The sequence below is a fragment of the Nomascus leucogenys genome, chromosome 19, assembly GCF_006542625.1.
Source record: "Nomascus leucogenys isolate Asia chromosome 19, Asia_NLE_v1, whole genome shotgun sequence".
In the NCBI taxonomy this organism is placed as follows: Eukaryota; Metazoa; Chordata; class Mammalia; order Primates; family Hylobatidae; genus Nomascus; species Nomascus leucogenys.
Window position 1 is genome coordinate 41300557 of NC_044399.1, and position 25770 is coordinate 41326326.

The 25770-nt window shown below is 37.6% G+C and overlaps 1 protein-coding gene across 1 annotated transcript in view; it reads left to right on the forward strand.

The window, feature by feature from the left end:
- SRBD1 (S1 RNA binding domain 1) overlaps positions 1-22784 on the forward strand; it is a 225995-nt gene extending 203211 nt beyond the window's left edge. Inside the window, exons 20-21 of the mRNA XM_030800181.1 lie at positions 18074-18258; positions 21865-22784. Of these exons, the coding sequence (XP_030656041.1) occupies positions 18074-18258; positions 21865-22154 (475 nt within the window). The 3' untranslated portion in view covers positions 22155-22784. The remainder of the gene's footprint in view (positions 1-18073; positions 18259-21864) is intronic.
- Positions 22785-25770: the final 2986 nt, after the last annotated feature.

Here is a 25770-nt window from a genome sequence, read left to right on the forward strand (position 1 = left end):
AAGGTTTTAGGAGCTTTTTGCAGGGAAACAGGAGGAAAGCCAGATATGTATTTCCCAATATCACATGAACCTTGCTTATTTCCAGTTTTTGGCCATTCTGAGTAAAACTGCTGTGAATATTCTTGCACAGTTTTTTTGTTGCCTTTGACCTTTGTTTTCATTTATCTTAGAAAAATACGTAAGAAAGGAATTGATAAGTCATGAGGTAGATGAAAGTTCAGTTTTCTTAGAACTCCTCTGGTCGTACCATCTCATATTTTACACTTTCACCGTGAGAATTCTGGTTACCTTGCATTTTTATCATATGACCTTAGGTGGTGGTTGTTTTTAGCCATTCTAATGTGTGTGGAAAGATATATGTGGTTTTAATTTGCATTTCCCTGGCAACACTGAACACTTTCTAATGTGCTTACTAGCCATTTTTATATCTTCTTTGTGAAATATTTGTTCATATGATTTGGCCATTTTCTAATTGAATTGTTTGCCCTTTTATTATTGAGTTTTGGGGGTTTTTAATATATTCTGCATATATAAAAATGTACTTTGTCAAATACATGATTCATGAATATTTTTTCCTAGTTTGTGGTTTACCTCTATTTTTTTAGAGACAAAAAAATGTCATATTGCTGTCTTAATAATATTTATCAAGTCTTTTGGCCCATGAACTTATTATGTCAGCATTTATTTAGGTCTTATTTCTCTAAGCAGTGTCTTTTAGTTTTCAGTGTACAGATTTTACCTGTGTTTTATTAAATGTGTTATATGTTTTTCAACACTATTGTAAATGGAGTTTTTAAAATTTGCTGCTACTTGTTTGTTGCTAATATATAAAAATACGAGTTTTGTATAATAACCTTATATCCTGCAGACTTGTTAAATTAACTTACTAGTTCTACTAGGTATTTGTACATTCCTTAAGTTCTCCTATATAAGTAGTTATGTCATCAGTAACTATATTAAACTTTACTTCCTCCATTTTAATCTTCATGCTTCTTTTTTTTCTTTTCTTTATTCTTTTTTTTTTTTGCCTATTGCAATGGCCGGGACCTTCAGTACAGTGTTGAATAGGAATGGTGAGAGTAGATATCCTTGTCTTGTTCTCAACTTTGGGACATGGTTCTGATTTTTTTTAATATAAAAAAAATTATGGTTCCATAATAATTGTATTTTTAGTGTTTGATGAGAAGGTGCATATGTGCACAGGGATTCATAGACTTCTTGCAATAATTCTGAGGCGTACATGGAGACTAAATTATCATTTTGTTCTGTGCAAATCACTATCTTTTTAGGGGGAGGGGGAGAATCAGTCGGAGAGGATGTGGACAGGGTCTCACTTTGTCACCCAGGCAAGAGTGCAGTAGTGTGATCTTGGCTCACTGCAACCTCAACCTCCTGAGCGCAAGCAATCCTCTCACCTCAGCCCCAAGTAGCTGGGACTACAGGCATGTGCTGCGCCACCATGCCTGGCTAATTTTTGTATTTTTAGTAGAAACAGGGCTTCACCATGTTGTCCAGGCTGGTCTTGAACTCCTGCGCTCAGGCAGTCCTACTCGGCCTCCCCAAAGTGCTGGGATTACAGGTGTGAGCCACTGCACCTGGCCAATATCTTTTATAATGTATGTTTTTGTTTGTTTCCATAATCTAGTTATAATATGGTTTAGAAGTTTTTCAATTTTTGTTAATTTGCTTTCCATTGTAAACACAAATTTTTTTTTTTGTTTCTACATACCCCTGTCATTAGAAGCTAGATAATGTTTCATCAAGTGATTGAACTGTAACTTATTTTAGTTATAGTGGTGCTAATAGTGGTTCATTATGATGGATTCCTAGAAGTAGAATTACTCTACCACAGGGCTTAAAAGTCTTTATGGCTCTTGAAATACATCACCAAGTAACACACTGATTTATAATGCCATCAGCAATGTTCAAACCTGAAAAATCTTGAATTTCTCCTGTAAACAGGACTTTTTTTTGCCAACTTTGATGTGGTCCAGTTTCTGCATGTGAAATATAAATGCCCTGCTAGTGACTTCACCTTTCTGTCTGTTTCCTTTGGGACTAAACTTGTCTCTCAGAAGGAGGGTATTTGTAAACTATTTAGTGGGAAATTTCTTCTGTTGCAGTCCAACGCCTGACCTTTAAAACCTAGAGATGATCGCTTCTCGGCCTTTTGGCCAAAATTAAGTGTAAAACCTAGAGAGGAAATTAGCAGTTTATCTTGCCATCCCCATTATCCAGTTTGGAGCTGTGATAGCAATTTCTGTCTATCAAGTACGCTTAGTTTAAACATCACTCAGCATAGGTAGTTCATACTCTATATATTCTCACACAAGTGTCTTCCCAGGGAAGAAAAAAGCCCATTTAAGATGTGATTAGGTCATCATTGGTTTGATTTCAGTTCTATTAAAAGAATTTTCGTTGCAGTACATTTCATGTTTTAGTTGTATCAGAAAACTATTGGAAATTAAATGGCTTTAATGTCACCATTCCATAATATCACCCACATAAATACATCAAAATGTAACATGATTATGTCTTTCCTTTCGTGTTTATGATAGTCTGTCTCATATTTGTTTTTAGGAAAATTGAGATTATGATATTTTACAGCCTGAGTTATTTAGTGGTTTAAAGAAAGTCAACTTTTTTGTTTATATTTATTATTTATATAATTTTTTAAAGGCCTTATTTATGTATGAGTTCTTTGAATATTAAAGCCCTTTGTTATATGGACTGGCATTTTTTTCTACTTGTTTACCTTTTATATCTGCTTATAATGTTATGTTTTTGAAGTATAAATGTTTAATTGTTATGAACTAAAACTTTTTTTGGTTTTTATGCAAGTTGTGTCTTAAGATTCCTCATCTCTAAGATCAGTTCAGTGTTCCCCATAGTCTTTGTGTTCTTTACTTTAATAATGACTCTGAATTTTGTTGGTGATGACTTTGTTCATCACTTAGAATGTACAGAACACTGTGGTAGAGGCTGAAGTATATAAAAATGAATAGAGGTGATTATGCTCTCAAGGAGCCTAATAACTCCTTGGGGAGGATAAAACTTACATTCACAGATATCAAAATAGTGCTGAACAATTAGAAAGTACCCTTTGTGAAGCACAAAGGTTGTTCCCAGGAAAAAGAACTCATTTCCAGATAGGGGAATCTTGTAAAGTTTTATGCAGAAGGTTAGATTTAGGCTAGGTTTTTAAAAATTTCATTCTGTAGAAAGAGGCATTTAGAAGATTGGAGACAGAAAAATATAGCTCAGGCCAGCTTTGGAATAGTTAATGGTCCAGTACAAACAACCTTCATTGGCTACTTCCTCATTACCAAGCATGTTAGAAGCATCATCATGTTTAAACCTCACACGGCAATGCTGTGAGGTTGGTACTATTATTATTCCCACTTCTTCAGATACACAGAGTCTCTGATAGGTAAGTAAATTGCCTAAGCTAACTTAGCTAGTAGAACCAAGATTCGAACTAGATCTATGTCACTTTAAAGCTTGAGCTCTTAACTAGGCTACAATGAAAAAGCTAGCTTGCAGCCAGATTTTAATGAAATCATAATGGTCTTTCCAATTAAAGGTATTGTACCCTAAAGACTCTATGTATTATTCTGCACAGAAAAGTAACAGGGTTTGTGTTACATGTGCTTCTTAAGAAAAAAAAAAAGAGTATCTGGAATATGCTGTCTTTGAGTGTTACTCTATCATCACGTGGCTGAAATTTGACACCGTCTTTTCTCTCAAGGAAACATTACCCCGTCCAATAAATGAAACTTTGCCGATTTATTTTATTAAGGGGTATGTAGGAAATGGATTCTTCTCTAGAGTATGTAGAATTTTATGCTGTTCTGCTGCAGATATGCTATTTCCTGAAGAATATTCCACTAAAAATAATTCCCTTCCATCATGTTTTTTATATGAGGCATGTGTTTGCTGTCTTCTTATTTTAGGAGAGGAATATGGTACAGAGCAGGAGTAGCGTGTTCATCCTAGAGCCAGAGCAGGGTTTTCAGCAAGAGGATGGAGGTAGAATGTCAATTAAATATAGCAAGAGAACCCATATTATAGAAAATATAAGGGGAACATGGGATTTAGAGTATTGCTCTACACTGTTGCCACAGATAGATTTTCCCTCAATAGTTCTTTGAAGCCATTCTATTCTACATTCCTTTTACTTGTTTCAGTGTCTTCTAACGTTCACCTGGTGACTTCACTTCTTACCTCACTGAAAAAACTCAAAACTACCTTACAATCCTATCTTCAGATTGTCTCTGTATTTTTACTCCTTCTGCTCCATCCTTCCCTACACTGTTCCTCCATGTCTTGATTCTCTTTCCTTCCCCACCCTGACTTCTGCCAGGTTGCTGCTGAGGACTCCTGACCTTGCCCATTGTATTGATCTCTGTGTCTTAATTGCCTCGTCTCTAAATGCGAGGGGTGGGGGAGTGGCAGCCAAATGAATAAGGTTTTTTATAATAGCTTTATAAAGCTTTATAACTGTCTCTTGTATCTTTAATGTCTTCACTTCTTCTCATCATTTTTGGCCAGAGATGTATTATTGCTGGGGTCTCCCTATTTCTCACTTCCGAAAAGCTAGAAGCTGTGGCTACCTTTTGTCTTACTTTCCCTTAGACCTTCTAACCCCTCACTCCTTCTTTTCATTGCTGACCCTCTCAGAACTATCTGCCTCTAATTCTTTCTGCCTGCTTTCTCCCAGTCCCTTACAATTGGCTTCTATCCTTACCCCTCTTCTGAAATTATTCTCTCAACTGATGACCAGTCACCTCTTTCCATTCTTAACTCTTACCCATTCTGCCACATTTGATGCTACCAACTTACCGACCTTCTACCATGACTTTTATGTTGTCCCTGGCTTCTCTTTCTCCTCTGGCCCTGTAGATGTATATATTCTTCAAGCTTTTGACCTTCATCATCTTTTCTACTTGTTCTACTTGCTCCCTTGGATGATTCTACCCATACACGTGACCATCTGTATCTCTTACCTGACTATGTAATTCAAATCCTATGTCTTAACATCCCTAGTCCAGGCCTTTCTAAGCTCTAGCCCAACCTTTCCATTTGTCTGTGAGAGATTTTCTCATGAGTATCTTAGCAATGGAAACTCTATGTATCTAAAATTGAAACTTGTACCACCCCCCTTTGTCCCTCCTTTTACAACTCTGTCTTCTCTTATCATCAGTCCTCACTAGCCCCACACAAAAACAAGACAAACAAAAAAGGCTCAGTAATGAATGGTTAATGGCATGAATCTCTTTCCATTAACTTAGGCTAGAACTGACAGAATCTTTCATTTAAAAAAGTCTTTTGAGTGATTGCCATATTCCAAGTACTGTTATGCAATCTTGGAATACATTCAAAGATCCCTGCTCTCAAAGAGACACAGTATACAACCAGCATAATAAATAAATTATACAGTGTGATAAAATGTTGTGGGAAACAGGGAAAGAGCAGAGTAATGGAATAGGGATTGCCAGGATTGTGGGTAAGGGTTTGAAAATTTAAGTAGGGTAGTCATCGTAGGCCTCATTGACTTGGTGACATTTAAGAGAAGTCTTGACGGAGGAAAGAGTTAGCTGTGCAGATATCTAGAGAAAGAGTTCCAGGAAGAGGAGCCAGGCAGTGTGAAGGTTCGAATGTGGGAGCAGGCATGACATGTTCAAGGAATAACAAGGCAGCCAAGGTGGCCAGAGCAGAGTGAGCAAGGGAGAGAAAAATAGGAGATTGAGTCAAAAGGGCATTGGGAGGCTACTATAGGGGCTTGACTGTAGTTGTGAAAGAGTGATATGATCTGATTTACATGTTAAAAGGATCCCCTTGTCTGCTGTTTTAAGTCCACTGTAAGGGGCAGTGGTAGAAGCAGGGAGACCAGTTAAACTAATTGCTGTAATCCAAGAGAAAGATGATGACTGAGACCCAGATGATACAGCAGAAGACATGGTGAGAAGTGTTCAGATTCTGGATATACTTTAAAAGTAGAGGCAATAGGATTTACTGAAAGATTGGATGAAGGATATGAAAATTAGTAACTGGTTACAAATGGCAAAAATAATATGAATACCAGAGACACTGTGGAGGATGAAGTGGAAACTCACTGTATTGGAGGGGAGTGGGAAAGGGAAAAGTTAAAGAACTAAACAGTGATCACTCCCATAGTGATCTCATCTGGTCCCATGGCTCTAAGGACTATCGTAAGCACATGACTCCCAAATTTATAGTCTTAGCCCAAACCACTCTTCCAAACTATCTGCCTACTTAAGATCTCAAACCTAACATGCCTAAATCTGAACCCGTCTCTCCCCAAAATCTTCAACTACAACCTTTTTCATCTCAGATTATTTCAGTTCATCCTTTCAGTTTCTCAGTTCAGAGCCTTGAAATCATCTTTGATCTTACGAGATATCCTTAGCTGGAAATGAGATCTTTCTCCTTGAACAACCTTTGTGCTTCACTAAGGGCATTTACTAATTTCTTACCTCTGTTATGGTATCTGTGAGTATAAGTTATATCCTTCCTACTTTGGGAGGCTCCTGGAGGGCATAAATCACCTCTATTCATTTTATATTCTTCAGCCCCTGCCACAGTGCTCTGCACGTTCTAAATGATGCATAAAATCATCAATAAAATTCAGAGTAAATATTAAAATAAGAATACAAAGAATATGGGGAACACTGAACTGATCTTAGAGATCAGGAATCTTAAGACACATCTTGCATAAAAGCAAGAAAATAATGTTAATTTTTTTCATTAAAAAGCTGCTTTTGATGTACCCCTTGGTTACTCCACCATACCCCACTTACTCATAATAGGCTCAGATGGTCAAAAAGGAGTATAACATAGAATATCATAGTAAAGCCATGAGCTCCTTCAGTTGTCCTTGTCTCTGCAAAATAAATAATGCATCTGAAAATTTGGTACCAGATTTGCTAAACTAGTGACAATTAAATTTCAGGTTAGTTTATAACTATAGGCTGTAAGCTCCAATAGGACATGGATCATAAGAGTCTGTTTTACCTCCCTATCCCTAGCACCTGACAAATACTGATATGGCAATGTTTGTTTGATGAAAAAATAAACGATAGAAATTAATAATGAAAGATGACTACATAAAAGAACACTGAGGAAGGGAACTACTCAGGAACTGATAACTTCAGCAGAACAAAATGAAATGTTTAGCTTTACTTTAATTCATGGGTTTTTTTTTGTATAATCTAAACTGGCTGTGATCAATGCAGTTGTATAAACAAAATTGTTGGTAGAACACATAGATCATCCTTTCTTAACGTTGCCTTTCCTACATATTGTGTAAGTACTTCTTCCAGAATCTCTTGTGGATTGAAAAAATTTCAAGACCTCCCCAAACTGAATCCCATTTGCCTTCACAGAGCATTGTATCCAGGGCCAAGGCCCTCCTAGATTTTGCAGACTAAAAGTCTAGAGACCGTGAAAGAGGATTTCTTACCATTTTCTGTCGTCATCCAGAAACTGTCATGTCTGTGTGTGTGAGTGAGTTCGTTGTGTTGTGTGCCATAAACCATAAGTAAAATTGCTGCTGTATTAGTAGAATGAGACCCAGAAACAGCCTATTTAGGGGTTATTCTCCCCACTACTACCCCCTCTGTGTTTGTCCCACCATTTGGGTTGATCCAGAGAGCTAAGGCAGGTATCCAATTTCCTCTTTTTCTTGAATAAGGTGCCAGGAGTAGTGCTTGGTGCCGCAGATGCTGCTGATTTGTATGTGCCACAGTGAGACCTGGCACTCTCCCAGAGAATCTGTTGCATTAAGAATTTGATTCACTCCAGATAGTTAAGCTTGAAAGTGGTTGTGCTCTTGATTTAACTTGAAAAATATCAGGAAATTTAATGTCAAGACTGTCATTTGGCACTCATTTTGATAAAGCATTAGCTAGTATTTGTTATTTCAATTTTTCCCATTAGGGAGGAATTCTAATACTAGTTTCTATAAGTGGTTAACAGCCTGTGTAGCAGGAATATCACATGCAGTAGCATTGGAATGGACCAGGTAAATGTATATCAAGGAATGATTTGTATCAATACCTGTATGTGATATTTGTACCAATACCTGTATGTGATATTTGTACTATAGGATTTCCTTTGTTTCTGCTGATGTGCTTATTTGTGACTCTTAAAATCAATGTTGAAAAGTATCAGAGAGTAGACAGCCGTGATGTAAAATTCAGGTCTGGGACAGGAATAATCACACACCAAAATATTTATTTGGGGAGGGAAGAAACTTCTGTACAAAAGCCAAACAGTGTTTTTCTTTAATTTACTAAAAACTTCTTTCAGGTTTTTAGAACCAAAAGTAGATTAACCCAACAGATACACAAGGATTCTGTCATGAGATAAATGAATATAAAGGATCCTAACTGGTGCCTTGAGCTAAAAAGTAGTTGAGATTGGGGGAGGGCCTTTAAAGGTTCTGTCTAGCTCCCTGCCGTGGAGCTAAAATAAGTCAAGCCAGATAGTCAAGCCTCTACTGAAGACCCTTAATGAGTGGGCATATCTCAGTCTCTGTCTCTTTCCCATTCCTGTTCAAGGATTTAGCATCTCTGAACTGCTCCTTGAGAATTGCCTTCAGAGTCTTCATTGCCTTCTCTCCAACCCAAGCTTACTGCCCAGCAAAGAAGTCTTCTAACTAATAAGTGACTGTAATGCAGAGTTTACATTGTTTTTATTTAAAAAACAAACAGCAACCATTGACTCTTCACAGATTTGATATTCAGAGTTTTCACTATGAGCAACCAGAAGGCCCATGACTTGTAATTTGCAATTTTTCTGACAGGTGAGTCATTAGCCTACTGAATATGTCTAACACACCTCCCCACATCTAAAATTCACCACAGCTTCGTTCTGCATTGGCATGCCAGGTAACTCCTGCAATGATAAAAACATGTTCCTTTGTGGGAAACTTGCCGGAAAAGAAATCCAACTGCAAATGCTGTACAATAAATGATGATTAGGTAAACAGACCTAAGAGATTATTTGCAAATTTGAAAGAGCCCAAATTTTTCTGAACTTGGACTTGCCTTATAAGAATTGGCAGCAGGGCAGAAAGACTCATTCCTGGCTTTTGATAAATGATCATGTAAGATGTGTATCAATTAGTTATCCTACATTAATTTCTAATAGAGCTATGGCTAGACAATATTAGATTGCCTTATAAAAAGACATAGCATCATAAAAGACTGGCTAAACCTAAAGTATAAAAATGTTAAGTCGACAGATTACTAAAAGTGAATTTTGTTTTTAAAGATACAGCAGTCTCTCTATGTTGCCCAGGCTCTACTCAAACTCCTGGGCTTGATGATCCTACTCCTCACCTTCCCTAGTGGCTGGGACTACATGTGTGTGCCACTGGGCCCAGCTTTGTGTGTTGTTGTTGTTGTTACTAGTTAAAACCTAAACATCTTACTATAGTTCCCAAGAAGTAACATTCATATTTTCAAAAGTGCCCTTACAAATGAGAAAAATGAAAAAAATTCACCCACTTGAGAATTAGATGATCAGGCTATGGATTGATTGTCATATCCAATGTCTTACACACTGTTCCAAAACACAGCCCACATGAGGTTTCTGGCAAAGCTGGTAGAGGAAACTAGGAAGATCAAGAACCTGAGACTTGACATAACTTTCCCCTAGCTCAGTCTGGAGGCAGTGAAATGTAAGACTGCCTGGATTCAAATCATGGCTGTTTGAACTGGAAATGTTATTTAACCTCTCTATACCTCAGTTTTCTTGTCTGTTAAATGTGTGTAATAATAGTACCTTATCTCCTGGGGTTATATTAATTAATATATGTAGAATACTTAGCACCTGGACAGAGTAAGGTAGTGTTAATATGATTATTATTGCTGTTATTTTTATTGTGATTGAGGAGGGGCTAAGCCATAAAAGAAATGGGGGTAGTTGGAGGGAGTGGGGGAGAGTTACAATGGTTGGTCCCCAAGGAAAAAAGTTGTTTTTTCGTGTGATCTGGATGTAATTTGAGACTTTTAACATTGTTAATGAATATTAATATTGGGTTTTGAAACTGGAGAAAATGCTGGTTTCTCTCCTGTGTTTCTGGAGCAACCTATTAGTACCCAGTGAAAGAGGAGTGTGAGGGAGTTGCCGGCCAGTCATAAAGTTGTGCTTGCTTCGGCCTCTTCCATCTTCAAAATATTTGCCTGTCCTTCTCCTTTTTTTCTTTTCATCAAGTTTAGACCACTCAGTCTGGAGCCTGAAACTCAGTAGGTTATTGATTTAGTTTCCCATTATCTCCCTCCTGCCCTTCCTGCCCCCAGCCTAGCTATGGATTTTAATCTTAGCCTGTCTTCTGATTCTCAGTGTCACCATAAGCGAGTTACTTTGACCTCAGTTGCATACTCTTTAAATGGAATAACAATGTTTTTGCCCATTCAGAGGACAACTAGGGATTTATTGAAATGGCAGATGTTAAGCATTTTCAAATTTTTTGATAGGAGGATTCCTTGACAGGATGGCATTTATAGTAAAAAGGCTGTTTCCCAAGGAAGAGTCCTCTACCTCTGATACCTAGGCTTTATTCCCTAGTGGTACAAGGTCTGTTTAATTTCAGCTTTTCCACCATGAGCCTGTATGTTTTTAAATACTACTTTTTTAATTTGCCCTCTTCTTTCAAACATTCACAGGCACTAATCCACATTATGGCTTTACAGGCAGTAAATTAAATTATATTAATTCTAAACACAGTGTTTTTGAGCTGTAGAGAGTCTGTAGCCTTTGAAACCACTAACTTAATTTTGTCCAACTCTTACTCAGAAATTCAAAAAGAGCCAAAGCTTTTTCCTTTTGAATTTGGTTTAAAAAATAGTAAGAAATTGCTCCCAGGCAGTGGTCCTGGGTGCCAAGATTTATCAGAGATCTAAATCTTCTGTCTGCATGAAAATCTCCCAAAGTAAAAGGGTAGGCATGCTAATGAGGATGTAATCTGTTATAACTTTTACCTTCACTACTACTACCACCTTATGATGTCAGGTGTGGGCAAGTCTCTTAATCGCTCTGAGATTTTGTTTTCTTATCAGCAAATCTACATTCACAATAAATATTTGAGAGAATTAAATGAAATAATCTGTACTGGGCACTGTCAAAGTATCTGTTTATCTGCCCATAAAGTCCTGCCTTTAAAAGAGCAGATATAAGCGGAAGACTATTTTATACTGTCATTACTTAAAATTAGATTGTAAGCTCATTCAAGGCAAAGGCTCTATTATCTTTCATAGAGCCTTCCTCCACAGTAAACAAATGTTTATTGAATAAAGCTGAGTATGCTTTTCTAAATTATTTTTCGGTGGTTTCAGCATTTTGTCACATTCCTTTGAAGAGCCTTGATTTTAGCAAATCTTTATCATTTGGGTGGGGGAATGGCAGGGTGTGTGAAACAACCAGACTCACAGGAAAGAGGGTAATCAGGCTGCATAATACTGGGTTGTTGATTTTTTTTTTTCTGGTTCTCTTTTGGGAGGGTAATGGTTTGTTATTTTTCAAAATGTGAGAAGACTGATTTTTTAATATCACTTGTAAATTTATTTCTAAGATAGTTCCTACAACAGTTTAGACGTCTTTGGAGCAATAATAGCAACATTTCAGTACATGACACCTTTCCTATTTTTATATACTCATACTCATTTAGAGGTATACGTACATTTGTTTAAATTATATGATAATTACACAGTATAAAGTGAGTAGTTCTGAAATAGGAAAAGCTACATTATCACTGTGGTTGTGTATGGCATTGGTTATTATTTCACTGATCTTAGATACTTTGAGGTAACTATTTGAGCACTGTCAACTATTTCTGAAAAGATGATCATCCTAAATCTTTTTTTTTTTTTTTTTTTTTTTTTGAGACAGCGTCTCGCTCTGTCACCCAGGCTGGAGTGCAGTGGCGCAATCTCGGCTGACTGCAAGCTCCGCCTCCCAGTTTCACACCATTCTCCTGCCTCAGCCTCTCCCAGTAGCTGGGACTACAGGCGCCCGCCACCACGCCCGGCTAATTTTTTTTTTGTATTTTTAGTAGACACGGGGTTTCACTGTGGTCCCGATCTCCTGACCTCGTGATCCACCCGCCTCGGCCTCCTAAAGTGCTGGGATTACAAGCGTGAGCCACCGTGCCCGGCCCTAAATCTTTTTTTTTTTTTTTGAGATGGAGTCTTGCTCTGTCGCCCAGGCTGGAGTGCAGTGGCGCAATCTCGGCTCACTGCAAACTCCGCCTCCCGGGTTCACGCCATTCTCCTGCTTCAGCCTCTCCGAGTAGCTGGGACTACAGGCGCCCGCCACCACGCCCGGCTAATTTTTTGTATTTTTAGTAGAGACGGGGTTTCATCATGGTCTCGATCTCCTGACCTCGTGATCCGCCCGCCTCGGCCTCCCAAAGTGTTGGGATTACAAGCGTGAGCCACCGCGCCCGGCCAATCTTTTAGAAGATTTCTATCTCAGGACTTTTTAAATGGCACTTTAAAAAATTTTTACTCTTATTCAGTAATGCTAAATTGCTAAGTAATAGAAATTTTAAAATAAAACAGCTTTCTAAGGATATGTTCTCCTACATACAATGAATGCAACATGCAACGAGTATCCAGTTTCTGTACATGTATAATAAATCTTTGAAAAAGCAGGAAACAATAAGTTCTTCAGAAGTTAGAAGCAGGTAACAGTCTGATGCTTATAAACCGAGTCCTTTGGAAGACAAACTGCATTCCTTCATCTATGACAGGAAATCTTTCTCTTCTCATTTCTTTTTTTTTTTTCTCCTACTCATATATGCAGGAGGTGCTCCAAATGGTACCAAGAAATAACATTTAAAATGCCCCCACCCATGCCCAGATAGCTGCATGCATTTTAAAACTATATTCTCTCATCAGAGTCTGGAAGAGCTTTCAGAACAACTTCATGGCTTTCTGAAGGGGTTACATTTTTAAAATGTTTATCTTGGCATGTTAGTTTACTGTAAAAAAAAAAAAATGGTCTCAGCTGTAAGTTCTACTGGATAATTCTTTGCCCTTTCTGTAGTTGATTATTATGCTAAGAAATGCCATTTAAATATTATTTTCATTAGATATCTGTTCGCTTCTGTAGTACAATAGGTAGTTCTGTGGGCCTCTCTATAAATGAATGATACTTGAATTTATAATTACTTTTATATTTTGCACCAGCATAGATTGTTAAGGATTCTGGCCTATTTCAGTATCTTGGTTTAACAAGGAGGTAAGACATTTGTAAATGCCAGGTGCAGTGGCTTACACCTGTTATCCCAGCACTTTGGGAGGCCAAGGTGGGTGGATCTCTTGAGCCCAGAAGTTTGAAACCAGCCTGGGCAACATATTGAGACCTCACCTCTACAAAACATTTTTAAAAAATAAAAATTAGCTGGGCTTGTGGTTCCAGCTACTTGGGAGGCCAAGGGAGGAGGATCGCTTGAGCCTGGAAGGCCAAGGCGACAGTGAGCTGTGATTGCACCACTGCTACAGCCCCTGGGTGAAAGAGCAAGACCCTGTCTTAAAAAAAAGTTTGAAAAGATTCCTCGATGATGATTAAAATGCAATTCACATTGCTGTCCCTTTGATTTGACTGCTAGAACAGCCCCTATGGTGGAGCCAGCACTCCCTCTGTAAGCTAAGCTAAATAGGTACTGTGATATTCTCAGCTGTGTAAATTCAGCTCCTCTGTAGATACCATAAAGGAGCAGCAGGTTTTCCTCATTTGCCACACTTGAATTTATATTCAATTTTTAATATTAAGAGCAGTAAATTTGAAAATAGAGAGTAATAAATTTTAAAGAAATGTATACATAGAGTAACATATATATGTTATATAGAGAGAAAATACAGAAACAGTAACAGATTTTTAGAGTAACAAATTACTACTGAACTTGCATTTATGTCCCACAGTTTACATAGTTTTTTAGAAGGCCAGATTTTCTTAGAGTATAAGCTTTCTTTTTAAATTATTGAATATTTAACCTGTATTACAAATTAAGACCTGCTCAATCTACCTGTACCTATTCATTTCTAAAATGATGTTTTCTTGCATTTAATTTTGTGCTTGTTGCGTTACTCCATTAAAACTGAGTAAAGCTAATGGGTAAAAATAAACAAGTAGGAAAGTCTCTTGAAAGTGTTGAGAGTGGGTAGACTACTAGATATACTTTGCCCTTATAGCATGGTTCTTGGTGGAGTTGTAAATCATATGTGTTTTGCCCACAAAGCACATGCTAATATTAAGTTGTTTTTAAAGTGATTGTGTTGCATCACCGTGGTTCTTCTATGCTCTGTGGGGTATCATGTTGCTTTAATGTAATGAACCAAGTCCTCAGCTCTTAAATCTCCATGCTGGAAATGATTACATAAAACTGAATGGCCATGTCTGAAGTCATGAATCTTGAGAATTTCTTATTCTTTGGGAAAAGCCTTACAAGACTTTTCTTATTCTTTGAGGGGAAAAGCCCTGCACTTATAACAAGTTTCTGTTGAAAATATTAGCCATTTTAGGTTGTAGAGCATTCTGTTTGAAAAATAAGCATTAACTCTGCTACAAGGTCTGTATTTTAACTTTGTGCAGATGTGTGCTTAAAGACCATGATGTGCTTATTTGTTGCATTTATGCTACTTTCTTACTTTAAGTAAGATGGATGAAATTACATATTAAATAAAAACAGCAGTCCTTACCAATCTGAAAAAGCCTTCCAAAAACAGTGGAGAAAATGAGAATATGACTTTAATAATTCATTGACTTTTGAGAGAATTGTCTATTTAAAAGCATGTATATAATTTCTTTGCAGGTTTACTCAGTGTTTTTAATGTTAAAAGTAATCTGCCAGTAAATTATTTGTAAAATATTACTAAAAGTATTATTTTCTATCTTAACCAAATATAGCACTTTAAATTTTACATATCTTGTTATACACAGACATATATATTGTGTGTGGCATAAAACTCCAGTTAGAATAACTTCATGGCTTTGGGCGAGTTATTTAAACTCCCTGAATCTCATTTTTTTTTTTCTGTATGATATGATACCTACCTTTTAGGATCATTGTCATGATTAAACAAGAAAGATCTATTTAGAACAATGTCTGACAGATATTTATCACTACCTGTTCACTTCTGTATGCCAAGCTTCATAAAGCAGTGTGTTTTTATTTGGTACTTTTGAGCTACAAAGTACTTTGTATTGAGTATTACTTACCACACTCAATTCTAAAGTGAAACTTTGTATTGGATATTACTTACCACACTTAATTCTGAAGTGAAATTTAGAATATGTAGAATAAATTTTTCTTAGGATATTTAAGGAACATATGTTTATTGAATGGCTACTAAGCATAAAACATTGCTTCCTATCATGTACAGTTGACTATATTTAAAATTCATTAAGGTAGAGGTTAGTCTAAATGCTATTCCCAGTTCGTTTTACAGTTCCTCTCTCTGTTGTTGGCTCTTTGTGTGTGTGTGCATGACCTTGTTAACTTTAAGAAAGTTTTCAAAATAAAAAAGCACTTGACTTTGTAGTAATTTAAAAATAGCGTTGATCAATATGAAGCATTAGCTAGCAGCACAAGTTGGTGCTTTTTTATTGATTTCAGTTACTAATGCCCTCAGGCTTATGTGTGTGAGAATGAAAATGATATATGAAATATGCACCCAGGTTAAACAGACCAATGTTCTTGTTACATCTGCAACCACTATAGGCAGAATTCTTTATTTGGAAGTGACTTTGGTAGCAGTTAGTTCCTCTCTTCCCTCTCTCTGTCTCACACACACACATACAGATGTGCAAGCAACCTTAAGTTAGACTCATACAGTGCTTTGGGAAGTTTCTGCCATTTAGTTACTCTTATTAATTATAAAATGCTATTCAAGGTTCTAGACTTACAGTGCATGAGTATACATTTTGTCATTTTTAACAGATGGTTAGAAGCCAGAATCTTGAGGATTTGAAAGATACTCCGCTAAGTAGCCAGTTGCAGACCAATAAAACCAAGAAGGTGAATACCAGGGAAGCCTGCTCAGCAGGGCACGCATTATTTAGAAAGTTGTATAAGGAAGTTGGATTTGGGCAGAGGTTGTCATGTGTCATCTGCTCCATCAGTCAGGGCTCCAGCAGCTGTTCCCTGTCACTGGGACCCTTGTATGCTACTGTCCATCCATCAGCACTAAGAGATACCGGCTGCCTTTTCCACCATGCTGGGGAAGCCATGGACACACAGACTTACAGTGTTACCTCACTGGCCACCAGTTTGGATGAAAGCTCATTTTCAAAGAGGGACACCAAATACCAACGTTTTGGTCTTTTATTAGACCATTAACCAAAATACATTCTCAAGAGAATTAGTCGGATGCCATAAAGTGTGTCTATTTTTAGCCATATATATGGCTGTACTAATGTAGGAGTGTTGCACATTTGAATCCAAAGAGGTGCCCTACTTAAGTGAGTGATGGGAGAACTTTCTCCACTAGATGCCAGATTATTATTATCAGAGTATCACTGTGAAGAGACCTTTCTGGTTGAACACAACAGTGCAAAAAAGACTTAAAATCACAAGCATTCTTTTTTTGATAGTGCAGCAACCTGCCAAATGGGATATATCCCCATTCTGATTATAGACAAACCTCCAACAATTCCCTTTTTCTCTTTTTGTATTCCAGAGGTATCCCTAGAGGAAAGGATTTGAGGGCATTAGTATCACTATCTGCCTGATTACTGTGTTGACATGTTTAAAGTGCCATTAATCATAGGAAATGGAACTTAATGGTGTAGAAAAATACCCAGCCAAGGAATGTCAAGAAAGTAAGCTACAGCCCAGTATTCACAAGAAATTAAAGGGAAATGCATCTTAGCCCTTTAATTCTTTTTTTCTTCTTACTGAATTATAAAGGAAAGTAATTGAGAGGTAGCTTTGCAATCAAAGGTAATAGTAAACATAGTAAAAGAAAATTATAAAAGGCAGATGTTTTTATTTTGCAAATATTACAGTTATATAATGTATAAAGAATATAAAGATAATATTCATCTTTAGATAGTATAATGGAAGTTTTACCTGCTTCCATTTTGGAAGAAAGTTACTTTTTCTTTTTGATATCCCCTCCCATATTTTTTCTGTTGACTCTGAATACTGAATATACTTGATATAATTTAGTTTATATGAGGCTCAACTGTTGATGGAATTTGAGAGTTATTAAGCTGATGGTATGCTGCACAGGTAATACTGCCATCAAGGGTATACAGAAGTAAAAAGCAGTGATATGACACATGAATAGAGTAATTCATTTTTCCAAAGCTGGCAATATTTAATGCATATTTGTTAGAATTTGGTATCATTTCATTGTTTGCCTATTAGCTAATTTAAATAAAATGTTTTCCTAACTGAAATTTTAGGGAACAGATAAATATAGATAGCCTCATTTTTAAAATATATGTGACACTAAACTTATAATGAACATTATACTGTAAAATATTTTTGGCTGGATGTGGTGGCTTATGCCTGTAATCCCAGCACTTTGGGAGGCCGAGGCAGGCGGATCACGAGGTCAGGAGATCGAGACCATCCTGGCTAACACAGTGAAACCCCATCTCTACTAAAAATACAAAAAATTAGCTGGGCGTGGTGGCGGGCACCTGTAGTCCCAGCTACTCGGGAGGCTGAGGCAGGAGAATGGCGTGAACCCGGGAGGCAGAGCTTGCAGTAAGCTGAGATCTTGTCACTGCACTCCAGCCCCGGTGACAGTGCGAGACTGTCTCAACAACAACAAAAAAATGTTTTTGGTGCTGACTCTGAGCAGGGGCTTCTTTTGATAAATAGCACAAAAATCTTTAATCCACTTTCTCCCTCTCCCTTGGCCTTTTCTTTTTCAAGACAGTTTACAGCACAGGACACATAGTAGATTCTCAATAAAGACTGATTGATTGACCTATGGGTCTAAGATGAATGAATTTTAGGGTGATCTGTATAAGGAGGTTGCAAAAGAAGTAATATTGTTAAGTGTTGGGCTTTTTATTTTTTCCACTGCAGGTTTTTGTCATCCATTGGAGGGACACTGTATGAGACTGGAAAGCCTGAAATGCAACAAAAAATAAATTCATTCCTTGAAAAGGAAGGAATGGAGAAAATTGCAGAAAGATTGCAAACAACAGTACACACCTTACAGGTCATCATAGATGGTCTCAGCCAGCCTGAAAGCTTTGACTTTCGAACAGGTAAACAATTGAACTTGAATTATAGCACCTTGCATTTGCATAGCTCCCATTATCTCCTTTGATTCTCACAGCAATCCTATGCCATAAGCAGAATGGATATTATTCTCCCATTTTATACATGAGAAAATTAAAGCATAGTGATCTTCCTTCAAAGTCGTTATAATTAATATCTAGAGCCAAAGCTAGAAGCCAGTTGGTCTCCCTGGACCCCTTGTTCACTGTGTATTTCCCATTTACTAAACGAAATGCATCATGCGTGTACCGCTGTATGCATGGAGGCACAATTTTTTTTTTTTTTTTTTTTTTGAGACGGAGTCTCGCTCTGTCACCCAGGCTGGAGTGCATGGCGCGATCTCAGCTCACTGCAAGCTCCGCCTCCCAGGTTCACGCCATTCTCCTGCCTCAGCCTCTCCGAGTAGCTGGGACTACAGGCGCCCGCCACCATGCCCGGCTAATTTTTTTTTGTATTTTTAGTAGAGACGGGGTTTCACCGTGGTCTCGATCTCCTGACCTCGTGATCCGCCCGCCTCGGCCTCCCAAAGTGCTGGGATTACAAGCGTGAGCCACCGCGCCCGGCGAGGCACACATTTTTTTATGGTCCTTTTGTAAGCTGTCTTTATCTCCTGGGAGCCAGAAGTGCAAGGTAAAGCAGTCCCTTCACAAGCTAAAAGGTGAATCTTCTTCCTAAATTATAGCTTTCCAAGTTCTTGGATTCTGTGTCAATGAACACATTGAACAAATAAGATAATATCTCTGTTGATTTTTCTTCTAATTAAAAGTGCTCTCAGCTTTCAGCACAGGTAGATGGTGAGTGAAGTATAACAACCATAGTTGTTGAGAGCAGTGACCCAGTGAAAAAGAATTACAGTATCAAATGACCTACTTCCCAAGGAAGTTTGAATAGGAACCCCTGAGATTTAAATGAATCCGCTCACTGGTCTTATAACCAGTTTTGATGATACCATGTTTAGGGCTTGGCTCTTTTTATTCTGGTTTAGGCTGCGTTGAGATGATTAGACATACTTCTTTGAAAATGTTTAAAGGAATTTTGAAATACATCCAGCAAGTTCCTTGTACTATTCCTTCTTCTGTAGGGTTTTTTGTTTTTTTTTTAAGTTAAAGAAAAATAAAATGACACCCAGTAAGAACTATGCCAAAAATGTGGGAGTAGAAGCCTCCGAGTAGTCCTCCACACAATGTGGATGTTTCAGCAGACAAATCCATCTCCATGTGGAGGCCCGGTATCCTTTTATGGGAATTTCTTGGCTGGTTTTTAGCAGGAGTACTAGGTGGAGCAGTGGTTCTCAAAAATACTGGATTTGGAGGTGGTATGGCTACATCCTTTGCATTAGAGGGTTGGCAAAAAATGCTGTAACTGCAGGTATCCTGTACTGGATTTTTCACATCCGTCTTCATTTTTCTGTCATCGTGTCAATTGTTCCATTATCCCAGTTGCATTGTAGACTCAAAGATCAACACTCAAATTATATGGTCCAATTAAACTACCAAGTTGTTGAGCAAAAAGACAGATGCATCTGGGCTCTGGACTGAGCTTTCCAGTTACTGCAGTGTTCTATCTGTGTGGCGAGCGAAGTTTTAAATAGGTCTCTTTAAGCAAACTTTGGAACTGACCTTTGCTCTAATGTAAGTCACAATTTTCAAAATGTCTGAGAACTTTCATCTTACTACTAAACACATACCCAAGGTGAGGAAGGCTTACAAACTATACTTTTGAGGGGGCAGATAGTATTTTGGGCATTTCCACATGATGATATTTTATGTTACATCTCTTTTCTCCATTTTCTCAAAAGTATTTCCTTAATGCCTCATTCTTTCCTCATAATAATTCTGTCTTTTGTTTTCTCAATGGTGTAATTAATTTCATGTGTATTAACACTATGGTGACTAGTTAATTTCCCTAATTGGGTTCATCAGAAGCAGTCCAGACACAGGGGCTGAAAATGCTTGGCTATGAAAGTGTTAAAGTTTGCATGGTACACGGAGGATTTTCTGATTTCTCAGTGTCCCCAACTGTCTTCAGGAATATGTTAAGTAGTTCCTGACTCTGATTTTCCATGCAAGATTAAACTAAGCAGCTGATCAGGAACCCTTAGGGAATCTGCAGCAGCTGGACCTCTGCAAGAAAAGAGAGATAGAGAAAGAATTTCCAAGCGTAAAAACAATGCCTGTGGGGTCTCGGAGACCATCCTACCTCTGCCCTGATCAGTGACTTAGTTCCACTTTGCTTTGACACAGCCTTAGCCTAGTGTAATATTACATTACAGTAGGGTTCTTGCTTTTGGAATTCACTGCTTTAGCATCAGGTAAAATTCCACAGAATGAATTCCAATTTTAGCGTACTCATTTTTATGGGTACAGTGAGATTTGGAATTTAAAGAAGGTTTTTATTTTGTTTTATAGGAAAAAGCTTAATTTTTAAAACATCTTGGTATCAGTATGGTTGGACTGGGGGAAGGGAAGAAAGGGGTGACCAGTTGTTAATACAAATGTAAAGGATAGCTTTAACAAGTCATCAGGATAAAGCCAACAGCTGTGGAGGAAAAGGAAATGGAATGGGTGGAGGGGAAAATGAGGCCTTAGTAAAAGGAGATCCAAGCATAGAATGTGTTCTTTGTTATTAGAGTCAACACTCAGTAATCCTAGGAAAGGGCGCCTTCAAGAGGAGCATGGATAAATGGAGTCCACAGATAATCCACAGCCCCGTTTAAACTGTTAGTTCTGTCTCCCTCATAAAAACCTTTGTTTTTAACTAGAACCATAATGATTCCTTGGCATGCTTTATGCCTACCTTTTGGACAATAATGAACAAAGAAATGTATGCTGGGGTGAGCAAGAAAAAAGGGCTATAAAGAACTTGGAAACAGAAATCTGTATCTTCATCATTGTTTCTCTAACACCCAGCAGAGTGCCTGGCCAGGAGATAATAGAGTGACAAATGTTTGATGAATGTAATTGAAAGAAGAGAAAGAATATTAGGTGCTACCTGGTGTGGGATTCTGAGCCATAGATAAGAATCCATAAATGTTGATTGGATAAATATATTTGAAATGGGTGGGAATTGATTTTCTGAGTTCTAAATTTGTGGGAAGAAGTGAGGAAGAAAGAACATTTGAATTTCATCCACATTTGACCAAAAGTTGATGTACTTTCTACCATCTTTAAACAATTTAATAATCCAGGCACTGGGGAAAAAACAAAAAAAGCTTCCAGTCTCTTGTTTCCAAAGGTCTTACTTTCTCAGTGTCCGTGGTTTAGCTTTGTATATTTATTAAGCAAATATATATTCTCGTCACCTCTTCACAAAGAGGCAAATAAGACTGTCTTCTCAATCCTTATGTATAATGCTAGTGTGTAGCATTGTAGAAGAAAGTAAATTTTCTTGAATTGTTTCTACTGCATGAATGCTGTCTCCAATTGATAATGCATGTTCTCTGAAGGCAAGCCTTGGTCTTCAGCTCCTTTTATAATCCCCCCTTAATCTTTAATATTGGTCTGGGCACATAATCAGTAAGTGCTTATTCACAAAGTTATGTTGTATCTAGGAAGTACAATGCCTTATTTACACTTACTTTTTTTCTCTTACAGATTTTGATAAACCTGATTTCAAGAGAAGCATAGTATGCCTGGAAGATCTGCAGATTGGGACAGTTCTTACAGGCAAAGTTGAGAATGCCACTCTCTTTGGAATTTTCGTGGATATAGGAGTGGGGAAATCTGGGCTGATTCCCATACGAAATGTAACAGAAGCAAAACTTTCAAAAACAAAGAAGAGAAGGAGCCTTGGACTGGGCCCCGGAGAAAGAGTAGAAGTCCAAGTACTCAACATTGACATCCCCCGATCTAGGATTACTCTGGACCTCATTCGGGTGTTATGAGTATCCCACGAAGGCCAGACACTGATTTTATTTTCTCATTTCTACAGATTGACAAGGATAAGTCAGTTATTTGTAAACTCTAGGTAGCAGATGAGAAATAATTCACTTAATATCAGAACTATTTTCCAAATACTTTCCTTTATTTTTTCTTCTGAATAAACAGAAAACCAACAGTTTGATTTCCTCTCCCCTTAAAGGAAACAACTAATGCACATTCTTATATGGCTTTATGTAGTAATAGTTTCCTGACTAAAATTTTGTTTTTTATTTTTTATAATTTATCTTTAACTCCTTTTGCATTTTGTATAACAGATTGCTTAACTTCTACTTGCCAACATTTGCCTTGCTGGACTTGTATGGGATTGTCTTCTTGATTTGAATTGTACAGTCTTTGTTGACACAGTAGGGCTAGGCAGTGTTTAATCCTTCCATTTTATAGATTTTTTTTTAATCAGGCCTTTTGGACTTCATTCATAATTTTGCAATAATCTCTTTTCCCTTGTCATGCAAGCCAAAAATATACCAGTAAAACAGATTCTGACGTGTTTGTAGTTATCAAATGAATGGCTCGAAACATTTCTCAAAAGGATATATGTATTGACCCCAACAATAAAGGTTTGTGGCTAGTGACTTGTTTTTGCTATGTTGATTCAGTGAATGACCTAGAAGTCAGTCTTGATGAAAGAAGATATGGTTTATGCAACCTTTGGAGAAGAGGGAAGCCTTTGAAAATTTGAAGAATGGTTTTGTTTGACTTAGCATAGAAGAGTGTGTCCTTTCTTAAATCAGAATTAAACTTCAAATGGAGATAGAAATGGCCGTTTGAAAGATCAAATATAGATCAGGTGTGAAGGGACAAGAAAAACAAGTATATAAAGGAAGTGACTCTTACTCTGTTTTTATTTAGTGGAGATGGTAAGGATTAGCATGACCATTCAGGATCAAAATAAAGCCCACAGTAGACTGGTATCATATTCATTCTGACTACTGCTGCTGCTGTTGATTTGCCTGATGAAGATATTTGTATGACTGAATGAGTGTCTGGTTTTCTCCATGCATGATTAGTAGGGCATAGTTACTAAAGATGACCAGTCTTGTTCATTTGCCTAGGAAACACCCATTGTCCTGGCATAATTTTTAATATTGCCTCTCTTTATTCTCAGAGTGCCCCATTTTGGATGATAAATCATATGGTCAACTAGTAGTATGACTACTACTAGTCATACTAAGTATGTGACTACTACTACTAAGTAGTGACTGTGACTATGTTTCATGATAGTTCTACCTGGTGGTTTGCTGTTTTCAAAATATATACCCAACTGATGACGTAGATCTTTTTAATGCAGTAGGTTCCTTAAAAGTTGCATATATCAACTTTTTTGATATATACAACTATTTGCCTAGCAATTTCATTTCTGAAATGCTTTTCCTCTGTTTCTTACTGGTCTTTAACTGATAATGGATCTATCTTAATGTTATGACTTTAAGTTGATCTTCCTACTCACTCCTCCCAGTATTCTTCCAGATTCATAATCTATAGATCAGTAATGAATGACGTGTACCTGAAGAGTCTTACTCTGAAGCCTGAGATATAAGTTCACACGAATGCTTTGGGGGAAGAGGCCTTCTCCCTGGTCACTTCAGATATAGGAACAAGAAAAGTTGACAGTGTAAAGCTGCTCTGTTGACCTGGCAGCTAAGCTTTCATGGACACAACAAGGACTTGACATTGCACTAGATTGCGTAGTTTGTCCTATCCAGCTCAAACATGGTGGAGGCTGGTATAAGGCCTAAGCTATAAAATGAGGGGCCACATCTCATTTGTAACTGCAAAGTGTGCATGGTGATCCATTATATTCTATTCCTAGTCCCTATTCTACTAGTAATCCACAGTGTGCCTTTGAGCTGGTATCTTTACTTCTGCAGACCTCCTTTTCCCAAACTTAAAATGGCATATGAGATTCATTCCCATATACATTTACTGGTGGACTCCTGGTGTGCCAGGCATTGTGCTAGTCACTGACCAGAAATTGTGATAGAAAAATAGGTAGGGGTAGGGAGCATGAAAAGAAGAGAAAAAGAAAAAAATAGTCATTATCCTTGTCCTTATGGAGCTTAGAGTCTATTGAGAAAGAAAGCATAATTAAAGAATCATATAAAAATGTAAAATTACAATCAGATAAATGATATAATGGTGACAGTGTCTAATTAATGGGTTGACTTAGAAAAGTCAAAGTAATTCAGTGGGATTTAAGATGTGAAAGATGACCGAAACTAGGACAAATTTTACTGACCTTTAATAATAACTCTTCCCAATAAATAGTGAGAATGAGCTGTATTGGAGTGGGCTTAAGAGAGTAGGAGGAGTTAGATTACAGACAGTGAATTTAGACAGTTCTTTCAGGGAGATTAGCTGTAAAGGAAGAAGAGAAATATCAGTGGTTGGAAAGGGGAAATTGAGTCAAAATTTAAGACAAAAGAAATGTATACAAATGGAAATGATCCAGTAAAATAGGAAAATATGATACAGGAGACAGAGGGGAGAATTACTGGAAAGATACCCTTGACTAAATGAGATCAGATGGAATCTGGTGCACAAGGGGTTGGTCTAAGATAGGAATACAAAGAGTTTATTCATATCAGCGGGAGAAAGGACTAGTATATGAGCACAGATGTAGGTAGGCAAATGTAGGAGCTCATGGAAAGTCTCTGAATTTCTTCTAGTTTTCTCATTGAATTATGAAGGAATGCCATCATATGAGACTGAACATTGAAGAGAAAGGGAATTGGAGGTTTGAAGAGAAAGTGTGAGGAACGGGTGAGAATGAGAGTGAAAAGCCTAGGGAAACAGCGTGACTTCTAGGCAGTGTTAAATGTTTTCACTTGAGGTTATTGATCATAAATTGAATCTAGAATCAGTCAGCTTATTTTTTTCTCCAGCCCATCAGCTGTGTGGATGCGGGCCCAGATTAGGTGGAGAGGTGATTTAATCAGGTTTGGGGGTTTGCCAAACAAGTACGATGAAGAGGACAAAGAAGTTGAGGGCATGTGGACAAAGAAACTATTGACCATGGAGTTTAAGCTTAAGAAGAAAAATGAGAGTATAAGGGGACAGTGAGGAGCAGTGGGAAAGTATGGGATTAAAGGATTGTAGACCCTGATGAAGTTGGAGGGATGTTGGAGTGGGAATAATAAAGGAAATAATGGGTTTAGATAAGAATACTTGTCAAAAGTGGAGTGCATAACCTTGAGATTACAGACGAGTTGCAGTTTTTGGTACTGACAGCATAGGGAATGATAGTGGGATAAGTAGCAGAAGTAAAGGATAAGGTAAGATCAATTAAAGAAAAGAAATTCTGGTCTGTCAAGAACAGAATTTGAGCAGGTGTGCTGGCTCATGCCTATAATCCCAGGACTTTGGGAGGCCAAGGTAGGAGGATCTCTTGAGCCCAGGGGTTCAAGACCAGCCTATGCAATATAGGGAGACCCCATCTCTATAAAAATTAGATTATCCAGTCATGGTGCCACACACCTGTGTCCCAGCTGCAGGTGAGCTGCAGGTTGAGGCTGCAGTGAGCTGTGATTGTGCCACTGCACTCCAGCCTGGGTGACAGGG